This window comes from Suncus etruscus, chromosome 18 (genome assembly GCF_024139225.1).
Source record: "Suncus etruscus isolate mSunEtr1 chromosome 18, mSunEtr1.pri.cur, whole genome shotgun sequence".
Lineage (NCBI taxonomy): Eukaryota > Metazoa > Chordata > Mammalia > Eulipotyphla > Soricidae > Suncus > Suncus etruscus.
This window is the reverse complement of record NC_064865.1, coordinates 16,851,179-16,873,361: the sequence shown is the minus strand read 5'-3', so window position 1 is coordinate 16,873,361 and position 22,183 is coordinate 16,851,179. Positions and strand designations below refer to the sequence as shown.

The window sequence follows — 22,183 nt, the reverse complement described above, 5'->3', positions numbered from 1 at the left end:
TGACTTTTGAAACATCAGTATTTATGTGATACTGGAAATGGCCTCCCTCACAGGCCACTTTTGAGAGTGACTGAGAAAACAGGCACATAGCTACTATACTACGGAAACTCCTAAATATTCAGAGACAATAACAAGGGCCAGGAGGACCAGTACATGGTATGAAGCTTTGCACAAATAGCAGGAGAGTACAGTTAGAACAGAGAAGGGACCACTATGACAATACAATGAGAGCTGGAAATGATCATTCTAGACAAGAACTGGGTGCTGAAAGAAGATAAAATGATAAACATGATACTCCTTCAGTAAACATTTTGCAAGCCACAATGTCTAAAAGGGGGGAAGGGTGTGTGTGTGTGTGACAGAGAGACAGAGAGAGACAGAGAGAGACAGAGAGAGAGACAGAGAGAGAGAGAGAGAGAGAGAGAGAGAGAGAGAGAGAGAGAGAGAGAGAGAGAGAGAGAGAGAGAGAGAAACTGTCTGGGGCCGGGGAGATAGCATGGAGGTAGGGCATTTGCCTTGCATGCAGAAGGATGGTGGTTTGAATCCTGGCATCACATGTGGTCCCTTGAGCCTGCCAGGAGCAATTTCTGAGTGTAGAGCCAGGAGTAACCTCTGAGCACTGCTGAGTGTGACCCAAAAACCAAAAAAAAAAAAAAAAGAAGAAGAAGAAGAAACTGTCTGCCTCATAGTCAGTGGGGAGAGCAGAAGAATATTGGAGACACTGGTGGTGGGAAATAGGCACTGGTGAAGGGCTTTGACATTGCATGAAGAAAAATCAATCATGAATAACTTTGCATCTCTGGGGAAAACACCCTACTGTATTATGAGCAGCCTTGTAACCATAGTGTTAAAAAACGTAATTAATAACAATAAAAGAAAGAAACAGGCACATAACAATGTGAAACTGTGCTGGTATGATGTTTGAAGAGTGGATTTAAGGCTTCTATCTACCATACTTTTTAACACATGACTACTGGTGTGGGCCACTCGTGGCTTACCCTTGAGTGTGGTTTAATGAACACATGTTGCAGTGCTGGAGATAACATGTTCAAGACCTCTGGGGTGTAGGAGCCCTGGTGTGCTAAGGGCAGGCATGGCTGTAGTCTCTCACATGGCTTCTTTCTCCACAGTTTGATCTCGTGTGTGTCCATGCCTGGCTGCTGGACCTCAGTCAAGCCATCCTCAACCTTGGCTTCTTCACGGGTGCCTTCACGCTGGGCTATGCTGCTGACAGGTATGCACAAAAGGGCCATCCTGATGCTGCATGTCCATACACACCTAGACATGTTGTTTGTTCACAATGAGCAAAATCACCTGCCACGTGCAGAAGCCACCTGAGTTCCTATGTTCAGGTTGGGGTGGATAACTCCTCCTCTACCACAGGGCCAGTCTTGGAGCAAAGACTCCAAGGCTATTATCTTATGCAGGGTGCTGCTGGAAAGAGTCTGGAATTAATTCCTTGTATTCTACACTGTTTGGAGATGAGGGTGAGGAAAGCTGTGTAAGGTTGACCCATTACAACGCTCTTTCACTTAATTAAAATAAAAAAAGAAATCTTTTTATTTTGTGGTTGTTGTTTTGGGGCCACATCCAGCAGCTTTCAGAGGTTATTCCTGGCTCTGCACTCAGAAATCACTTGTGGCAGGTTTGGGGGATCATATGGGAATGCTGGGGATCAAACTTGTGCTGGTCACATGCAAGGCAAACCCCTACCTGTTCTGCTATTGCTCTGGCCCCAGAAATCCTTATGTTTTATTCTACAAAGTTTTCTTTTAAATTTTTCCCAGACAGCATTTTTTCTTTATGCTATAGCAGATCTAGCATTCATTGGCGACATCTTCAGTGTGTTCACCCAGATGTGTTCCAGTCCATCCCACCCACAATTCTTTATCCAGCAGCTCTGAGGTGGCTGCTGGTGGGCCCAAGCATTTCTCTAAACACTGAGAATTTGGTTATTATTTTCTTAGCATGGGACTAGGAAAGCTTTGGCCTGTATCATTGCTCTGGTCAATCTGGGAGACTTGTGTGCATTGGACAGTACTAAGGGCATCTCTTAGGGACCCAAAATCAAGAGCAAGTGAGCTGGCTTTTTGACTCATTGAAATTCCCAGTCATGTGACCAATGCATGGAACCTTCCAGGACTTCTAGATGGGTTGGTTGCACCTTTGTCCCCCCTTTTTGTCCCCTCCATCTTTCCTTTTCCCCCAGTTATTCTTACACTCCATTTCCCTCTATCTCTTCTTGATCCTGTGTCTGATTTTTTCCCCTCAGTCCTCTCTATCCTTCCTTGCTGTTCCAGCCTCTCCCCTCCTCAGTCCCGATAGCCCTTAGTCCTCTCTGTGGCCACGATTCAGGGATCTGCTTTCTGCCTGTCTTCCTTTCCTTTTTATGTGGTCCCTCAAGCCCACCATGAGTGATCCCTGAATCCAGAGCCAAGAGTAAGCCTTGGACATAGTCCATATGTGCTTCCTTGAATAAACAGTCTATGCTTTTTCTCAGGCATGTCTACTTCACCTGCAACATAGGAACTTAGGAGGTGTTCTAAATTTTGGGAGGTCAGGTACTTGCCTGTGTGACCCTGTCACTAGCAAAAATCAACCTCCTTCTTCTCCTCAGGGGCCAGGACCTTACCCCTAGTTCATGACCAGGAGAGAATGGGTGTCAGACTGATAACCAGAAATCCTTTATTCCATTCCAATAATACTTGAACAAGAGGAATTGGGATACCTGAAGTATAGCAGGATATAGAAGAGGAATAGCCTGGGGTAGGTGAGATACCAGGGAGAATATAAGAATAAATAGGGCTTAGGAGCAACACAGTGCTGGTTTATTGCTTTTATTATCTTCTTTAACCAGATCTCTCTCTCTGTGAGGGAGGAGGGATGGCCCAGAGTCAAGCCTGATTAGGAATCACTAATCATTGGGGGATGTTTCCCCTCTTTGTGCTGTCCTTCCCCATCTCTGGTGTGCGGTGTCTCCAAAGTTTTCAGTCTCAAGGAGAATCTTGAAACAATCACTAGAGGATCCCCTGGAACAAATAGCATTATAGAGGCTCTGTCTGTCAGTCAGTTTGAGAACAGTATTACAGAGGGCATTCAAAACTTGCCTCAAAGATAGTGGGAAAGACCTTGCTGTTGTATCTTTTGGAGTGTGCACTGAGCTGCTCCTCAAAGTCCTTGAGGGAAAGGCTCAGAAACAACAAAACAAGGAGCTTCCATGAAGGAAGGAGGAGCGTGAACATGTGGATAAGCCAAAGCAACACTTCAGGCAGAGGCAAAGAACTATAGGCATGACTATAGGGCTATTTGTTTTGACTTTTTGGTCAACACCAATAATGTAGAATAAAAGCCCTTGAATAGGGCTGGATGGAGGTGATGGTGATATGGAGGGTGAGAGGTCTTTGTCTTCCAGCCCAGGCCATGTGTCTCCAACCCCTTCCAGCCATTGGGTCTGGAGCAGCGAGGAAAATGGTCCACAGACAGGTTTCAGGAAACATTAGCTTTATTCATGCCCTGGCCAACATGTATGTGGCCTCTCATAACCTTTTACGCTGGATCCCTATTCAGCCCTGCATTATACCTTGTCTTTCAGCCATCTCTCCTCCAGCTCCCTCCTCTCTCAACCCATCCTCCCATTCCTCTCAAATCCCCTTCTGCTCTTCAGGCCAAACCTTTTGTTACCTACCAAAGACCCCTCCCCAAAATGGGCAGGTCTTAATAGCAGGTAAGGTTACAGGAAGAATGGGGGATGGGCTAACATTCTGCCCCTTTCTTAAAACAAAAGAAAGCAAAGAGCAAATGTTGTCCTGTTTTCCTGGCTTCCGCCTTTAGCCCAATGCAGGTAATATTCCCATAGCAATAAAGTTTAAGGTGTAACTAGCATATCAGCCTTTTTCATAAACATAACTTTTCTGCAAAATACACCTGTAACTTAAAATTTTCTTAATACTTATTTAACCAAGCACTATTCTGAAACTTCCTTGTTCCTAGTTTTCTTAATGCTTTTTAACCAAACATTTTTCATTGGAACTTTGTTCCTATTAACCTTTCCCTTAATGCAAGTACAAGAACAGAACATACATTTTGAAAACAGGCTACTACATCAAAATACACAGTAAAACATTATGCAATTGGGAACATTAATTATGGAAAACTATTAAGCACATTGAAATCAGCAAGAGAATGACTTAGATCAAAGTTAGATGCAGGCGGTTCTAAATCAGATTTTTCAGTTGGGCATCACTGTTATTTCCCCTTGGTTTTTAATTTTTATACCACCACCAAACTGTCCAAACGTGAAAAGTCTGTGGACATTTATCCCATCACCAACACCAGTTGTCCAGACGCTGGGCTTCTCAGGGCCGCTCACCACATGGCTTCACTTCCATGGAGTCCCAGGCTCCTCAGATGGGTCTGGGCTGGAGCTGCATGGGCTGCCTTCGCCTGGTGGGGTGCTCAGCTGCAGCCGGTTAACTCTCTCCCGCCCAGCTACCCCCCCGCCCCCCCCTCCCCGCCTCAGGGTCGCAGCAAAAGTGGCCCCGCGCCAGGAGGAGGGAGCAGTCCGGTGCTTTTCCCTGATTGCAGCTGCTTCTTCTCGCCTCCAGGCGGTATTCTGGAAGAAGGTCTTGCCGCCTCAGCCGCCGCAGCTTCTCTGCTGGGTGCATCTGGGTGTCCAGAGTTCAAAGTGGTCCAAGCTGAGAGTCCAAAATTTCCAAATAGAAATCCATATTCAGGCTGAAGTTCATAAATCAGAATTCAGTCTTTTTTCTAGTCCATTTCCAATTAGGACTCTCCATCAATCTCTGAGGAGGCTGAGGTTTCTGGAATAGGACTTTTTGCAAAAAAAAAATCTCAGTCCTGAGCCTAGGATGGGGGTGATCCAAGATTTTTTTCCCTTGTTTCACTGGCCCTTCTGCCCTCAGAAGGGGTCTTGGCCATCTTTGAAAGTGGCTCCACGTGGCCCTAGGTGGCCCAAGGGTCACTCCAGCTGAAAAGAGGCAAAATTAAACACAACAGGAATCTCACCATGCTGTCTTGATCCAGGGTTCTAATTCACCTTAGGGCGTCAGAATGTTGCATAACATCCCTTGGATGGGGCTGGATGGAGGTAGATGGATGGAAAGATGAAGGGTGCATTTAAGGACAACTTCTTGTTATGTTCTGGCAGTGCTCAAGGGACCTGTGCTACTGGAGCTTGAACCGGGTCTCCTGCATTTGGAGCCTGATTTCCCTCTGGCCTCTGTGTTTGTGTCTTGAGGAATTCTCTGCAGGTTCCTATTGAACAAGAGAATCAAGCCCCATGAGCAATGGGGCCAGAGCAATAGCACAGTGAAGAGGGCATTTGCAGCACATGCTGCCAACCTGGTTTTAATTCCTAGCATAAGGGCCCTTGAGCCTGCCAGGAGTGATTTCTGAGTGCAGAGCCAGGAGTAACCCTTGAAAGCCATCAGGTGTGGTCCAAAAAAAACAAGCAAACAAAACCCCACATACAAAGCAAAAATAAACCCACGATCTAAGCACAGTATGGTGGATGTGCAGGTCTAGAAATCCAACTTTGGCACTGTGATTTCTACTGCCATCTCTCTTGACCGCTGACCCTCCCCAACTGTAAGGGTGCCCAGGGCCTGCTGTCAGAGAGACTGATGTGAAGAGGACAATTGGCACTGGGAAGTGCCATGCTTTACACATTGGGTTTCTTCTACTTTGCCCTGGTTCTGCTCTCCAGCCAGTCTGCATTTCTGGGATCCTTTCATGGGGCTTCAAGAGGCTCCACCACAAATGGTGACTTTGATTTCTCTCTACCCCAAGGTACGGCAGGATCATCATCTATTTAATCTCCTGTTTTGGGGTCGGTGTCACAGGCGTGGTGGTGGCCTTCGCTCCCAACTTCCCAGTGTTCGTCATCTTCCGCTTCCTGCAGGGCGTATTTGGGAAGGGGACATGGATTACATGCTATGTGATTGGTAAGCATGTGATTGGTAAGGGGGTGATCAGGCCTGGTTCCCATGAGAATTAGAGTTGGGGCACCCTCTTGGTTGGAGAATTGGTGGGAATGCTGTGTGGTCACCACCAACCTAGCCAAACCCGAGGGTGCTGGGCCAGGACTGAAATGCCACTTTAGGAACCGGATATGAACTATCACCAAATTTTTGGGGTGACCCCATGCCCATTAGTGCTATACTGCTTTTCCACATTTTTACTTTGTTTTCCTTGAAATAAAAGTATTTAAATTCTTTTTAATTTTTATTCAAACCATTGTGATTTACAGATATTTATTGTTGGGTTTTAGACATACAGTGTTTCAGCACCAATCCTACCACCACCTCCTTCCACCTATGTTCCCAGAGTTCATCACATGCCACCACCACCCATCCCAGCCTGCCATCATCACAGACCCATTTTTAAGTTTGGTTGTTAAAGTTTGGATTTTATGATTTTATTGTTGTTGACTGACTTGGATATTTAGTTCTGTCTTTTTTTTTTTAGGGGTCCACACACAATGATGCTCAGGGGTTACTCCTGGCTATGCCCTCAGAAATTGCTCCTGGCTTGGGGGACAATATGGGACTCCAGGGATAGAACCAAGGTCTGTCCTGAGTCAGTCATGTGCAAGGCAAATGCCCTACCACTTTGCTATTGCTCCGGCCCCAGTTCTGTCTTTTCTTACCACCAATGCACCTGAGTCTCCTTGGCCCCAGTCCCTCCTTATTTCACATTTGCCTTTCTTCTCCTCCAATTTACTTCTTCTTCTCACTATACTTTGGGGCCAAGAGTATTCTTGACAAGCTTCATCTAAACCATTGCATTCCTTCATGCAGTTATTCTAAATACCACATATAAATGATATTATCTGGTATTTATCCTTTTCTGGCTTACTTCTTGAATGAATTTTATAAAGACTACAGTAACTCTGGGCTAGAGCAATAGGTCAGTCTACAGCTGACACAGACAGGTTCCATCCCTGAATTCCATATATTACCCTGATAGCACCAAGAGTGATTCCTGAGTGCAGAGTAAGGAGTAACCCCTGATCATCTCCCGGTGTGGCTCAAAAACCAAGATATCAATAGCTTTTTGAAATGTTTGTCAAACATTTTGTGTGCATTCTTTGTTGTAATTTGAGGCTGTTTTTCTATATTCTTAGACTTCATTTCTTAAATTATTATTATTATTATTATTATTTTTGGTTTTTGGGCCACATGCATTGATGCTCAGGGGTTACTCCTGGCTATGTGCTCAGAAATTGCTTACTTGGGGGACCATATGGGACACCGGGGGATCGAACCACAGTCCATCTCAGGTCAGCCACGTGCAAGGCAAATGACCTACCACTGCGCCACAGCTCTGGCCCCTTAAATTCTATTTTTTTTTTTTGCATAGATTCGGGGAATTTTTTTTTTTTACCATGCACAGTCTTCAAATTCAGTTTAATCATGAATCTTTTGTTATTGTTCATAGCTTCAGGTGATTGAAGAACAAAAAATTTCCTCTATTCTTTGCTCTATTCATTTAGGAATTCCTGGCTGTGCTGATGTCTCTATTCCCATGATAGGGTCAGGATAGCCATGCAGCAACATGGTAACCTCAGTAAGGAGTCAAGAAAATGCAGAAACATCTTTTTCCTGAACTCTAAAGTGCTCCATGGCATCTTATGGGCAGCATCCCCTGTGGACACCATTTCTGTGGGTGCTATTAGCTATTGGTGATCCTTGGCTGGAACTCTTAAAAAGAAAAACACAAGTGTGGATAGATTTGAAAAGTTGGTGCTTGAGTTGGTTATTTCCTCAGTGATGGACTGGTGAGAAGCCCTTTGATCATGAAAGATGTTATCTCAGTCTCATGTCCAGAAGGAAGTTACTCAAGACACAGTGATTTGCACATTTGTAAAGATCAAGACCTAGTGAGGAGCCGGATGATAGTACAACAGGGAGAGCTTTTGCCTTGCACATGGCCTACCTGGACTTGATCCCTGGCAACCCATATGGTTCACCAATCCTAACAGGAGTGATTTCTGAATTCAGACCCAGGAGTAACCCCTGAGCACTGCCAAGTGTGATCCAAAAACCAACGACAAACCAAAACAAAACAAAAACCTTAGTGATGAAACCAGTGCTGAAATGTAACTGGTTACATTTCTGTTGGGATCATTACAGACAAATCCATGAGCATCACTAGAACTCCTAACAGGAGCTGCTTAGGCCTGTGTTTTTATCTCCCAACTCAACCCAGAAATACAAAGACTGGGGGTACTGAGGTAGTTTGGCGACTGTTTGTTTCTGGAAGCAGAGAGATGGGCACAGAGACTCCTCATTTCAGGATGACCAGTCCCCACAATTCTAATAGTACTGAGCCAGGTGGCAAGTTGAGCATCTCTGCTCCTTTCATTCTTTTGGAAAGGATCCCATACTCCTAATCTCTGTGTTTGCTTTCCTGCAGTGACAGAAATAGTGGGCTCTAAGCAGAGGAGGATTGTGGGCATAGTCATTCAGATGTTCTTCACCCTTGGCATCATCATCCTTCCGGGAATCGCCTACTTTATTCCTAACTGGCAAGGCATCCAACTAGCCATCACAATGCCCAACTTTCTCTTCCTCCTGTATTACTGGTAATGTGATTTTGGTCATTGTCACCTTTATTATATTTATTCTGCAGAAAGAAAAAAAATCAGTGTTTTCAATCCAACAGAGATTGCTAACATCTCCAGAGTGGTGATGGACTCTGAAAATATTCAGAGATGAGAAAAATTCTAATGAGTACCGTGCATTATGTCTGTCTACTCTGTCAACTCTCCAAAGGCAACATACCAGATCTGAGGGTTCACATGCAAATTAAGTGCAATAAAATGGATTTGCTTCTCTGGATGTTCCATGAAGCAAATTAACATCATTTGGATTTTCATAACATCTAAAAATTAAGTCATCAGAAATCTACATGTGTATGCATTTTATTCTTATTGGGAAGTTTTAATCATCCAGTTTAACTCTAAAGCAACGATAAATTGTTGACATTAATCACAGATTTTACCTTTACTTACATGCTCATTAAATCCCAAATCTATTCCTCTATGTAATTAAGTGCACTCTTCTAAGATAGTCTGCTCTTGCAAGAATAATGTAATGTTAATTTTATTAAGATCCAGATTTTGAGAGAAACTCAAATCACAAGTGTTTAAGTTTTGGGTTTTCTCAGTACAGTTTAAAGGCACCCTCCTTTCTCACCAGGGTGGTTCCTGAGTCTCCCCGGTGGCTGGTCACCCAGAAGAAAGGGGATAAAGCATTACAAGTTCTGAGGCGCATCGCCAAATGCAATGGGAAATACCTCTCCCCACATTACTCACAGGTAACTAATTCATTACTAGTATAACCATTATGTCAAAACCCACAAACTTCGGCTCTTGTGAGCTCTAAGTCAGGGCTCTAAGAATATGAAAGCTCTGGTGACATGAACTAAAATAGTACAGGTCTGCCACATCCCTCCCATTTCAAGTTGCTTGCTCCCACCTCCCACTTGGTCCCACAAGATCTTTGGAGATCTTGAGCACTGGGGGAGGAGTACCTCAGCACTGCACAATTTTACAGATATTTTTCTTCATTTGCCTGATCATTCCCAATGAACGCTAAATGTCAAGGATGATTCTCTGCTGTTTTAATTTAAAATGACTCTACTCTCCATACTTTTCTTAATTTCTACATGGGCTTTTGTGGAAATCAAATTGCCAATTCAAGGTTTGTGGCCTTTATTTTTGCCCAGCTGTGTGTGTGATAAGAAGTTAGAATATGATTTTCCTCAAACTTTAAAGGTTTTTATTTAATATAGAACTTTTGCTCTATTTAGTCATCTGTGCAGCTCTATTTGAATACTTTGAAAGTCAAAGTATTACTTGATAGTAATGATTTACTATATTGGATTTAGTTACTATAATTTATTTAATATAAAGTATTACTATAAAGTATTGCTATAAGTAAAACTTAGAGTATACTTTAAGTTTTACTTAAAAGCAACTTTTGAAAATGCACTATTTAGAGGAGAGGAACAAAATCTTGATCGTCTGTGTTTATTTCCTTTGAAGACCAAAGATCCTTTGTTTTCTCTATCTTTCTGCCATTTCTTGTTCTACCCTTTGGGAAATGACCAATGTTTTCTTGAGACAGAAATTCTTCTAACAAAATGTTTTCGTTTGCATGCCCCTGCTCATCATAAATATTTATTTTTGCTCTCCTGAGACTGTTAATTTATTATTTTTTATTCATTTTGGTTTCATATAACACTTAGAACTTTTAATCCTTAAAATATCAGTCTCTTGGTGCTGGAACAATGGCACAGCGGATAGGGTATTTGGCTTGCACAGTGCCGATCTAGATTCGATCCTCAGCATTTCCTAAGGCTTCCCAAGTCTGCTTGGAGTGATTCCTGAGTGCATGGCCATGAGTAACCCCTGAGCACCACAGGATAGGCCCAACATCAAATTCCTAATTTCAAAACTGCAAGTAATGTGAGACGATGGGACACTTCTCAGCTGCAGGCAGCATGAGGGAAGGTAGAGGCAGTATTGGTGGCTGCCAGAGGTGGCAGTGCTAAGCTGACAGAGGCACAGGGCAGAAGTAAGAGGAGTAACAAATTCCATAAGTTTTCTCTCCTTTTAATTTTTTCCTTCCAGGTTTCACTCTTGGAGGGGAGGAGTCAGAATTCCTTTTTAGAGGAGCCTTGTTATGCAACAACATAGAAGCCTGGACATAAGGCATTTATCCCTTTTACCAGCTCTTTGATACAAATAGTTCTGAGAATTAGAGAAATATTCATTTAAGATAAGTTTTGGATGGTCTCGCCTCGAATTCTAGCATGTACACAGCCAAGCAATGCTATAACTGAAAATTATTTCCTTTGTACTTATGAATTCGTAGCTAAAAGTAGACCAACTTTCTAGAATATAGACACCATTAAAATGGAATTTCCCCCAAATGAAACAAAGAACAAAACCGATTTCAAACATAACAAAAGCAGAATTCCAAACATAGGCACATACTAAACTTATGTGAGTCAAAACCGAATTGTAAACACAAATTTCAAACAGAAAACTGAGTTCTAGACCAAAACAGAAATAGTGCTCCTACATATGCAAATGCTGCTGAGAGGAGACAGCAGATGTCAGAAATACCACTTTGATTTTTTTCCCCCAGTAGGATCTTCAGATTAAGACACTCAAATCTGACCATGTCTAGTTTTGATTAGAACCCACCTGGAGATTTCTTAGTTGCACACTAATAGAAGTCCTGAGAAGGAACATGGAAGTGTCTGAAAACACACAGAGACAGATACACACACTGGCAATTGAGTGACTTGCTCTAGTTGTTTCTCTGTGTTTTGAATGTGTTGGGCCGGGAACTGCCCCTGCAGATCTGGGAAAAGAGAATATCCCCAGGGCAAAGTTGGCCTTGTTGACTGGTTAGTACTTCGGACTTTATCTGTTTCCTCATCCTCATATCAGATTCTACGCTTTTGGAAACAGATCAAAGAAAAGCCCTATTGGTACCCAGCCAGCCAGATTGAAGTGTGACCAAATAGTTATCAGTTGATGGGCAATTCGTGGGGAGCCATTAGTGACTTGGGTTTGTGGCGACACAAAAGCAGATATAGAGGGATGCGTGGAAGTGATTGAAACTTTTTCTCAAAAGCCACAAATGCATCCCAAACATTCTAATTCTCAGTGGTTTGTTTTTCATTGTGAAGGCAATGGGATAATGTCTCCAGTTTCCCCATCTCTTCTTATGAGTCAAGCAAAGTGTCCTTTATTTCCTCATCTCCCCAATTCCTGTGGCAGGGAGCATGGGGTCTGGGCTACTAGATAGAGCTGTGTTTACTGGCAGTCTCAACCATGCTTCATTTTATCCAGGCTCACCTCCTAGTAATAGTCCTCTGATCTCCTCAGTGTCCCTGTTTTAGGATCATTTGATGGACATGTGGGTAATTAACACACTAGCCGGTAAAAGTTTCACCTTTAGAATTCTGACTTAAAGGGAAACAGATCTCACTCAACCCTCATGTTTATTAACTATTAAGTCAAAGGAAGACATTCTAACCAGCTGTGTTGGAAGCAGATCTGCCTTTTTATTTCTTCAGTCCTAGGCAGACTCAGCAGGTCTTTTTCCAGGGGGACAGCTAAGCCTTGGCTATGTGGGGGAGAAAATAGCAAGCTTGCAGATATGAGGAGTCAGTATGGAGGATTCAGAAATGTATGAAAAGAAAGAAGGGGAAAGAAGGCTCCATGAACAAGTCTCAGGGCCCATTAGAGAGGTGAGAGAAGCCGAGTTGCCCTTCTGGATGTCAGAAAGGAAAAGGACATCTCAGAAGTGACTTTCTTCTTCCAAAGTGGAAAACGACCACATAAGAAGAGTTCAAGATAAGTCCTCTCCTCCTTCTTGAAAAATGGTCACCGCAATAAGCACATTTCAGTTCTTTCAAAAGGATTATTGGACAAGGTATCCCCAAAGATGCCTAGGTCTAGTAAAGACACATGCTATTTTCCAAGAAGGTGAGAGATACTTATCCTGGATGAATTCCCCCACATGACACACAAATGGGTCTCTACTATGTGGCAAAGTGTGTTCCTGAATTCTTGTTCAATGATGCTGAAAACTGAGTATATTGAACCCAGTACAAAGTAGCAGAAAGCAAAAGTTGATTGGAGGAGAACCACTCCCAAATGGCAGGAGCACCAGAAAGAGCAATGCTATGTCTTAATTTGGGTTATTAGGGAGAGGGTCTATTTCTTATCAAGATAGACTAATCAAACTATTCTCACTGATGGCTGCTGCTACAGAGTTTCTTCTAGATGTTTAAGTTAGGGTGCCCCAACATAGGGATTTAAATGAAGGTAAATAGGATGCAGGGCCAATGCCTTAACTTCTGTACCATCCAGTTTCCACTGGATGTTTTATTCCTATAGAATTTTCTGCTGTTGGGACCAAAACGGTGGCACAAGTGGTAGGGCGTTTGCATTGCATGGGCTAACCTAGGATGGACAGACCATGGTTCCATCCCCCAGTGTCCCATATGGTCCCCCAAGTCAGGAGCAATTTCTGAGTACATAGCCAGGAGTAACCCCTGAGTGTCCTTGGGTGTGGCAAAGAAGGAAGGAAGGAAGGAAGAACAAGAGAGAGAAAGAAAGAAAGAGAAAGAAAGAAAGAAAAAGAAAGAAAGAAAGAAAGAAAAAGAAAGGAAGGAAGGAAGGAAGGAAGGAAGGAGAGAGAAAGAAAGAGAATTTTCTGTTATCTACATTTTACTTACTCTGTCCCCTCAGATCCTTTAATGTTACCTTAGTCTTTGATACTTCCTGTACATTGGGAGTTGGATATAAGACTTGGTCAAATTTATTTTCCATAAGACACTTCACAAGTGGCCGGTCTTTTTACCTTAAAAGTGAACTGGTTGAAGTCTGTCTACCTCAGTGGTCTTAAACTACAGCCCACAGATCACATATTGTATTTGTTCCTGTTTTTTTTTTCTTCACTTCAAAATAAGAATAGTGTGTGCACAGAAATTTGTTCATGGTTTTTGTTTTTTACTATAGTCCAGCTTTCCAGTGGTCTGAGGGACAGTGAACTGGCCCCTGTTTAAAAAGTTTGAGGACCACTGGCTGCCTGACTTGCCAAAACTGTACCTTCTTTAGTAATGTTTACTGCCTCAGAATAATCCATCATCTTGGCTTCATCCATCAGAGACTGCGAAGTTCCATAGTTACATTTATTATGATTTATCCCTTTATTCCTGGATGCTGTTAGAAAGAGCAGCTTCTTTGTTTGGTTCTCCTGAGTCAGCTCCTTCAGTGAAAGATGCATGATATGTTGAACTCTTTCTTTTTTCCCAGAATAATGAGTTCATTTCCTACCACCTGATGGGTACTCTGCAGGCTCTCATATGCTCCAGATAAGTGCCCTGCACTTGCTTCAGTCCTCTGTGGGCACTGGCAGCAACGAAGCTCATGCCCAGACTGTCTTTAAAATGACAAAACTGTGTTTCCTGGGTCCTGAACCCATGTCCCAACTCCCACCCCATCTCCAAATACTCTCAAGTGCTATCAGATCCAGCATTAGGGTTTGGGATCACTCACTTCTCACCGGGATGCTTTCAGTTTTGATGCAAATGTTTTCTAATTCAAGCTATCCATCTTGAATATTCTTTAAACTACACACCAAAAATAAAGGGGTTAAAAGCCCCAAAAAGAAAAGAAATGAGCATATCGGTTGAAAACCCCTGGCAAAAAATCAAATTTAGTCATACTCTAGGCCATACTATTGTTGTTGATTCCAGACATTGTAATGTTCCCTCAGGTTCAAGCTTGTACAGGTGTAAGGCTTGCCTGAAAGCTTTCTTTGCATAGTCCCCCAAATCTTCACAGAACATTTCATTTCCTAAGTGGGCCTCCCCTTTCTCTTGCCCCCCTCTAAAACCCCTTGGTTGGGGCCAAGAGCCCAGAACCCTCATTGGCCCTGCAACACAATCTTTTTTCATCCTGACTTTTATATGTTCTGACTATTTTCATTACACTTTCCTTCAAATATCTTCCATCTCCCACCTTATCCAGTTAACCCTCCCAGATTTTGGCAAAGACTGGAATGAATTGAGAGAGAGGTTCAGTGGATGGATTTTAGTCTTCAATAGTATCCCAGGTACCTAGTGGTGGACTGTGCCTTCCCAAGTGATTCTCTGCTTGAAGAGCACCCTATCTTCACACCACTTCTAGACTCTCTGGGGCAAGAGGAGAAAATAAAGTTTCCTTCTTTGGCTACACCCTGGAGTGGTTTCTCTAGGATTTTTCTTTCCCACCAACTTGGTCTTACCTGGTCTTTATGATATGATGTCACTGATAGGGAACTGATGGCGAGTCTCTGTCTCACTGGCCCTGCAGTGAGCTGTGTGTGGTGAGCCCTCTGTGGCAAGACAGAAGCTGAACTGTGTCTATCGAAGCAGAGAGAGCAAGATGAGAGCAGTGCCAACAGGGCTGGTGGTAGGGGCTATGTTTGGCTGCTACAGGTAGGGGCAGTTTCTTCGGGACATTTGCCCAGCATTCATTGAGTCTTCCTGGAAGATTTCCTTGAAGGGACCCTTTTATGCTCAGTCTCCCAAAAGGTAACCCCATCTCCCCCTTCCATAGCTACAAACCTTTCTCCATTGCTCAGCCTCTGACTTAGGAAGGACCCGACATCCAACTCAGAGCAGGAGCACAGAGGTCTCAAGCAAGCATTTCAAGCAACTCATTCTCTTTCCATCTGCCAAGAATAGAGCAGCTGCCCATCAGCACTATCCTGAGATGTGACCCCTGAGCTATAGCCACTATATGAAATGTGGATCTGTTTACCCCAGCATGTGCTACATCTTCTTGATCTAGCAGAGTTAGGGGCTGATTTTAGCAGCCAAAGGAAATTTCTTTATTAGCACTGGTTCAGTACTTAGAGGGGTTATCTGTACATCAGATTTAGGGGGATTGGAGTGCTGTTTGGCAATGCTCACATCTTCCACCAGACTGCTATGAGTTGAAAGACTGTGATGTTGGGAATGGTGATCTGAGTCATTTGGTCTCTACCTGTAATTTGATGAAATGCCTGATCCTGTTAGTAGCTCTGGTAATGAAAGTTTCCCATATGGGATGCAGTAGTGTCTTGAAAAATGATTGTTGTGTTGAGCCTTGACCTCTGCCCTTGACTCTTCATTAGGAGATAATTTCCAGGGCCCAAGTTTCAGCTCCAATGAGAAATGTGGATAACAGCTACTTCCACAAAGTGTGCTGGCCTCCTTCCTCATCTCCCAGCCAAGCCATAAACTTACAAACTAAGTGAAGGATGGATATCATAGGCCACTAAAACTGTGATTGTGACAGCATGATGATGTTATAATGATAGTTCCTTACCCAACAGTTGGTATAGCTAACTAACTTGACATAGAAATATACAGACATGGTGGTATCACTCTGGATTTTTTCCCTCAAAGGTTTTAAATTCATTATTGTAAAAGCCTCTTGTTCTTGATCACCCTCCATTTCTTGTCTCCATCGTGGATACACTCATGAGAAAGAGTTGACAACAACAACTCTCATTGATCAGGTGTCTCTAGAGATCCCAACTTGAGCTTCCATCTTTGTTTTAGTGTTTGGCTCTAATGACTCCAATAAACTCTAAGACCTGATAGTCATATCCTTATTTTTGCTCTGCCTATATTGTTCCTTTATTAGAACACATCTATGGCTTAGTAAAACTTTGCTAACAGGTTGTATGGCTGTGTGTTCTGGGTTTGAGCTTTTTGATGCTGAAGGAACCATCTCCATCCTTTGTACAAATGATACTAAATGTTTTCAAATCAGACCTCATCTTTTTCAAAAGCTTTAGATCCCCTCATTGACACAGAGAATTGTACATGCAGAGCAGCTGTCTTTCCTCCCTGCCACTGAACTGGCACTCATGAACCACATTACTATGCATGGGGACTTTTCAAGATGTGGGTAGGCCTATTTATGACATTGTCTCTCAAAGGGGATTTTTCTTTTATCAATTTGATTTTCTCATGAAAGAGGAAACATAAATATTCTGGCCTCTGTGAAACTCTGGCAGTCTCAGGGGATTACATGGGTGCCAGGGATCATCAAACCAAGGTCAGCTGTGTGCAAGTAGTGCCTTGCCCACTCTCAGTGCTCTGACCCTCGGAATGAAATTCATTTTGCAAAATCTAGAGAAAATAATTTAGGTTCAAGGAATGTTCGAGGGGACCACAGTCTAGTGCAATTGTCAAGAGCAGGAGAGAAGAGCTTAGAAAATGTGTAAAGACTGTTTCCAAGAAAATCAGAGGAAACATCCTTCACTTTCTTTAAGGAGGTAAACTTTCATTCTATAATTCTGTGAAGAAAATGGGCCTGTTCTGCATTCTTCTTAAAATAGCACATTGAAATAATTACCTTATTTAATACACACTTTCACATTAGGTTTGATAGAAGATTCTTGAATTAGAGAAAGCTCCAGATGCTTCATGTACCAAATATAGGTCTTTGGAGCTGAGAATTAGTTTGTCATTATCTTCAACAAGTTTTTAGAAATAACTTGTATTCTATCAAAAGTAGATGATACTAACGAATGTAAATGGATTATTCTCTAAGTGCCAATTTTTTTTAATTAAGCTGCACCGCATCAAAAGAGAAATAAATAGACCATAAAAATTATGCTGAGTGACCTTTGAATCTAGCCCAAGCTCTCTTGCGGGGTTTATGATAGTACAGGAAATTACTTGCACCTAAGAAAATTCCATCACAGAATTCCTAGATATGTGGGTTCTCACTGAACCCAAACCAGTACTGTGGATCTGTGCTCCTGGGCTCTAAGTGGCTTCTCTCAGTGGAGCTGGGATCCCAGTGATGTGCCTCTCAAGGAATGAGTAGATGATCCCCTGTGGCTGGCTGCTGAGCAGCTAGTTGAGTTTGAGACCTGTAGGGAAGAGTGAGTTTTCACTCCCATTCACCCTCAGGGGTGCCCTGGAGAGAATGAGGCCACCTTTGTCAAAAAACGAGAACTCTCCCATTTTAACATCAGCTAAAGTTTGACCTTACCCTCAAAACTACGGAAGGGAGTCCTGCTACATTCAATTACATGTGTTGTGATTATCAGGACATGGTTAATGCATTTGAGGTAAAAGAAACTCACTGGACCTTCAGACTTTATGATAGCTAAAGAGCTCCTGAGGTGTCCCTGATTATCTAGGGCTGGCGATATTCCTAGGATGTAGACCTTTGGGCACTGAGACCAACTGGGATGAGTTGATGAAATCAGTCCTTATCTTCCTGCATCTATTCAGGGGAAAATTCCAAAGATATTCATCTACAGGTTCCACAAGCCTCTTCTGGCCACCCCTAGACTGGGAATGGATTATCCTTTGAGTGTGAGACCCCAGAATTTTCCAAAACCATGAGTATGCTGATTTGTTCCTCCTTCTCAATGTCTACTATCTTTTTTTGGTGGTGGTGGGGTTTGGGCCACACCCGGTGACACTTAGGGGTTACTTCTGGCTATGTGCTCAGAAATTGCTCCTGGCTCATGGGACCATATGGGACACGGGATCGAACCAAGGTCTATCATGGGTCAGCCACATGCAAGGCAAATGCCCTAATGCTGCACAATCACTCTGGCCTGTCTGTCTTTTAAACAAAAACAAAAACAAAAAATACACTCAGAGCTTTTATTTGAAGTTCAAACATGAAGTGATATTTATTAAGAAAATAAATTACCATCTTGACAAAGGATTAAAATACATACAATAAATATGTACAGCTTTTTAGCACTTACCCTGTAGTTGGTGCAACCCCCAAAGAACCCTCTGTTCTTTGTGGTTGTTGTTTTTTTAACCACACCCAGAGATGCTCAAGGATTATTTCAGGTTCTGCACTCAGGAATTACTCTTGATAGTGCTCTGGGGACCAGGGATGTCAGGGATTGAACCTGGGTTGGCCATGGTCAAGGCAAATGCCCTATCTATTGCACTATCACTCCAGTCCCTACTTCCAGGTCTTTAGTTTTGGTCTTCCACCCTCTCCTGCCTGACAGATTTCCAGCCCTGTTTATTTTTTGTTGTCCCCTTGCCCCATTAAATTCTGTTGCCTATAACTTTCCCTGTTCATTATCTTAAGGTTTGAAGCTTGTACCCTCTTGGTGATGGTATTTAGAGATCACTGCTATAGACCCACTGCTCTTTCAGACCACAAACAATAGTGCTGGTCTTCTGAAGGACTAGGTGTGCCTCTGTCCCTACCTGTCCTCAACCTTAGCTTGCTTGATGGGCTTGAGTCAAGTCTCTTTCCATTTATTGTATCTTCTCTGTCTTAGCTGACTAGCCTCATGTTTTACCTATGCTTCAGCCTCCTGTTGTTGAGATCCTAGTGAATATGTTAATCAAGTCTATGAGGTTATGGGGGGTATAATAATACATGATACTCAGGCTTCACAAAGTTACTTGTGCTCACTTAATTACCAAAGTTACTGATATGAATCAAAGTCAGTACATAGCACGAGTTTTACTGGTCAACTAATAAGACAGGAAGAGAAGCTGAAATTTGCTCTGGCTTCTGGGTTGGAGGGTTATTGCTTCCCTTTTGTTTTGCTATTTCTTTTATACAAGGCCCTCACCAGCATTGCTATAGAGGGCCTGGGTCACTCCCAGAAATTTGGCTACACCAGTAGTGCTGGAGGTGGGATTGCAGTGCTCCATCCTTTAAGCTATCTCCTTGGCCACAACCTGGAGGATTTTTATAGGGCAAAAAAGGATTTGCCTCCTTGTGGGATTTCTCTCTTCACAAGACTTCATCAATCTGGGAGACACTTGAATTTCTTTTGGGTGCTTAGTAGAACCCTAAAAGAGAAAGGAAAGGTTAGTGACATTTTCTACCTCCCTTCTGCCTTTATCAACCTAAACTTAAGTCACTTTTCATTAAGTATGTCATCAGGAATCACACAGTCCTCTCTTTCTTCTCCGTGATCTTATGCCCTGCTCTCTGGAACAATCCTTCCCTCCCAGCCCACTGTATTTGGGTGAGAAGTGTTTGCCTTTTACTGGTGTAACCCATTTGGGTGGCCTCCCAAACAAAATTTACAAAAACAGAATGAATAAGCCACACAAGACTTATTAGTATTTGTCAGACTCTTTCATAGAGATCATGAAAATGCCTAATTTGATTATTTTTCTTCTGAGTTTAGAGGAGTGAGCTTGCTTATTCTTAGTCTGTTTTCTTATTTAAAAATTTTTTGAGTATTTGCCAGGAGAATGGACCTATAATGCCTTCTTTGCAATCTTCCCACTCCTTGCAACAGAAGATGGTCAGCTTTTGCAAGAGTTTTGTCCCTGTGCCATCTGGCCTGTTCTTAGGTTTTCTGTAGTCCAAATGGCTGTGCTTCCCTACTGTGAATTAATGAAAAAAATACTTGCTCTTTGTGAAAGTGTACCCTCACTTCCATAGTCCAGCAGGCCTAGCTTCCTAGGCAAGCATTCCAAGGACTATTCCTGACCTGCAGCCCAGACCTGCTGAGGGCAGATGGATTCACTGGGTCTTAGACCTGTAGAAAATGCCTTTCTTCATGAAATAGTCCTAAGAAAAGAGAAACAGTTTGAGGATCAGGCAAAATGACTCAGCTTCCCCAGGACCACACAGATAGCTGGGGTCCAAAGACAAGAGAAACAAGGGGAAATGGTTCTAAAAAGTTCAGGAAGAAGTCGAGATCCATTTGCATCAGACCCCCAAAGGCTTCCTCCAGGAAGATTGTCTAAGAGGAAAGATTTTTCTTTTCTAATTCCTGGGGAAAAATTAGGGGTCAAATTAGGGAAAAATTAGGGAAAAATTAGATGGCACAGCATTAGGGCATTTGTCTTGTACATGGCTGACTGGGGTTTGATTCCTGGCTTCCCATATGGTCACACAAGCCTGCCTCGATTTTTGAGTGCAGAGCCAGGAGTAACCCCTGAGTACTGCCAAGTGTGGCCTAAAAACAAACCAACACCCAAACAAACAAAATAAATTAAAGATCTAACAAATGGCTAGCTGAAGACAAGCCTGAAGACCAACCCAATGAAGACCATTGTCCTAGTGACTCTTCTTGGTGAGCACAGGAGAGGGCTGCTCCCATGTGCCAGATGGATGTGTAGATTACTCCAGACAGATTCTAGGGGCTACTGCCATTTTTTCCTCCCCTTTTTTATCTGGCACTATTGGCAGAAAGGAAGGTCTCACTAGGTGGACAGGAAGAGCACCTGGTAGACCAGATGTCTTCCTTCACCAAGTCTTCAGTGCTCCTATCCAAAGTTGTTGAACAAAGGAGGTGAAAAAGGGAGGAGTCTTCAGATCTTCCCTGGGAGAAGAAAGAGGGAATGTTGGGGAACAAGGCCAGCTGTTATCTAGTAATGTGGCAGAGAGTGACTGCATTCTAGCTAACACACTCTTGGTTCCCTGGGGTTGTCCCTTTTTGCCATGGTGTCACTAGAAAAATTATATGATACCTATTTCATGTGGACACAGATCACTGTGGTCTATGGAATTGGCATGAACATTCACATGCCTTTTGCCATGAGTATCTTTCTTTCTTTTTATTTATTTTTATTTTTTATATTTTATTTAAATATTATTTAAATATTTATTTATTTTTTATTTTTTTATATTTTATTTAAACACCTTGATTACATGCATGATTGTGTTTGGGTTTCAGTCATGTAAAGAACACCACCCATCAGCAGTGCAACATTCTTATCACCAATGTCCCAAATCTCCCTCCTCCCCACCTGACCCCAGCCTGTACTCTAGACAGGCTTTCCATTTCCCTCATACATTCTCATTATTAGGACAGTTCAAAATGTAGTTATTTCTCTAACTAAACTCATCACTTTTTGTGGTGAGCTTCCTGAGGTGAGCTGGAACTTCCAGCTGTTTTCTCTTTTGTGTCTGAAAATTATTATTGCAAGAATGTCTTTCATTTTTCTTAAAACCCATAGATGAGTGAGACCATCCTGTGTTTCTCTCTCTCTCTCTCTCTCTGACATATTTCATTCAGCATAATAGATTCCGTGTACATCCATGTATAGGAAAATTTCATGACTTCATCTCTCCTAACAGCTGCATAATATTCCATTGTGTATATGCACCACATTTTCTTTAGCCATTCGTCTGTTGAAGGGCATCTTGGTTGTTTCCAGAGTCTTGCTATGCAATGAATATAGGTGTAAGGAAGGGGTTTTTGTATTGTATTTTTGTGTTCCTAGGGTATATTCCTAGGAGTGGTATATCTGGATCGTATGGGAGCTCGATTTCCAGTTTTTGGAGGAATCTCCATATCGCTTTCCATAAAGGTTGAACTAGACGGCATTCCCACCAGCAGTGGATAAGAGTTCCTTTCTCTCCACATCCCCGCCAACACTGTTTATTCTCATTCTTTGTGATGTGTGCCATTCTCTGGGGTGTGAGGTGGTACCTCATAGTTGTTTTGATTTGCATCTCCCTGATGATTAGTGATGTGGAGCATTTTTTCATGTGTCTTTTGGCCATTTGTATTTCTTCTTTGTGAAAGTGTCTGTCCATTTCTTCTCCCCATTTTTTGATGGTATTAGATGTTTTTTTCTTGTAAAGTTCTGTCAGTGCCTTGTATATTTTGGAGATTAGCCTCTTATCTGA

General features: G+C 42.6%; 1 protein-coding gene across 1 annotated transcript in view; it reads left to right on the top strand.

Moving 5' to 3' along the window:
• The window catches only part of SLC22A3 (solute carrier family 22 member 3), a 662,601-nt gene that overhangs the window by 28,815 nt on the left and 611,603 nt on the right, over window positions 1-22,183 (top strand). Inside the window, exons 2-5 of the mRNA XM_049765464.1 lie at window positions 1,131-1,234; window positions 5,809-5,963; window positions 8,437-8,605; window positions 9,222-9,339. Of these exons, the coding sequence (XP_049621421.1) occupies window positions 1,131-1,234; window positions 5,809-5,963; window positions 8,437-8,605; window positions 9,222-9,339 (546 nt within the window). The remainder of the gene's footprint in view (window positions 1-1,130; window positions 1,235-5,808; window positions 5,964-8,436; window positions 8,606-9,221; window positions 9,340-22,183) is intronic.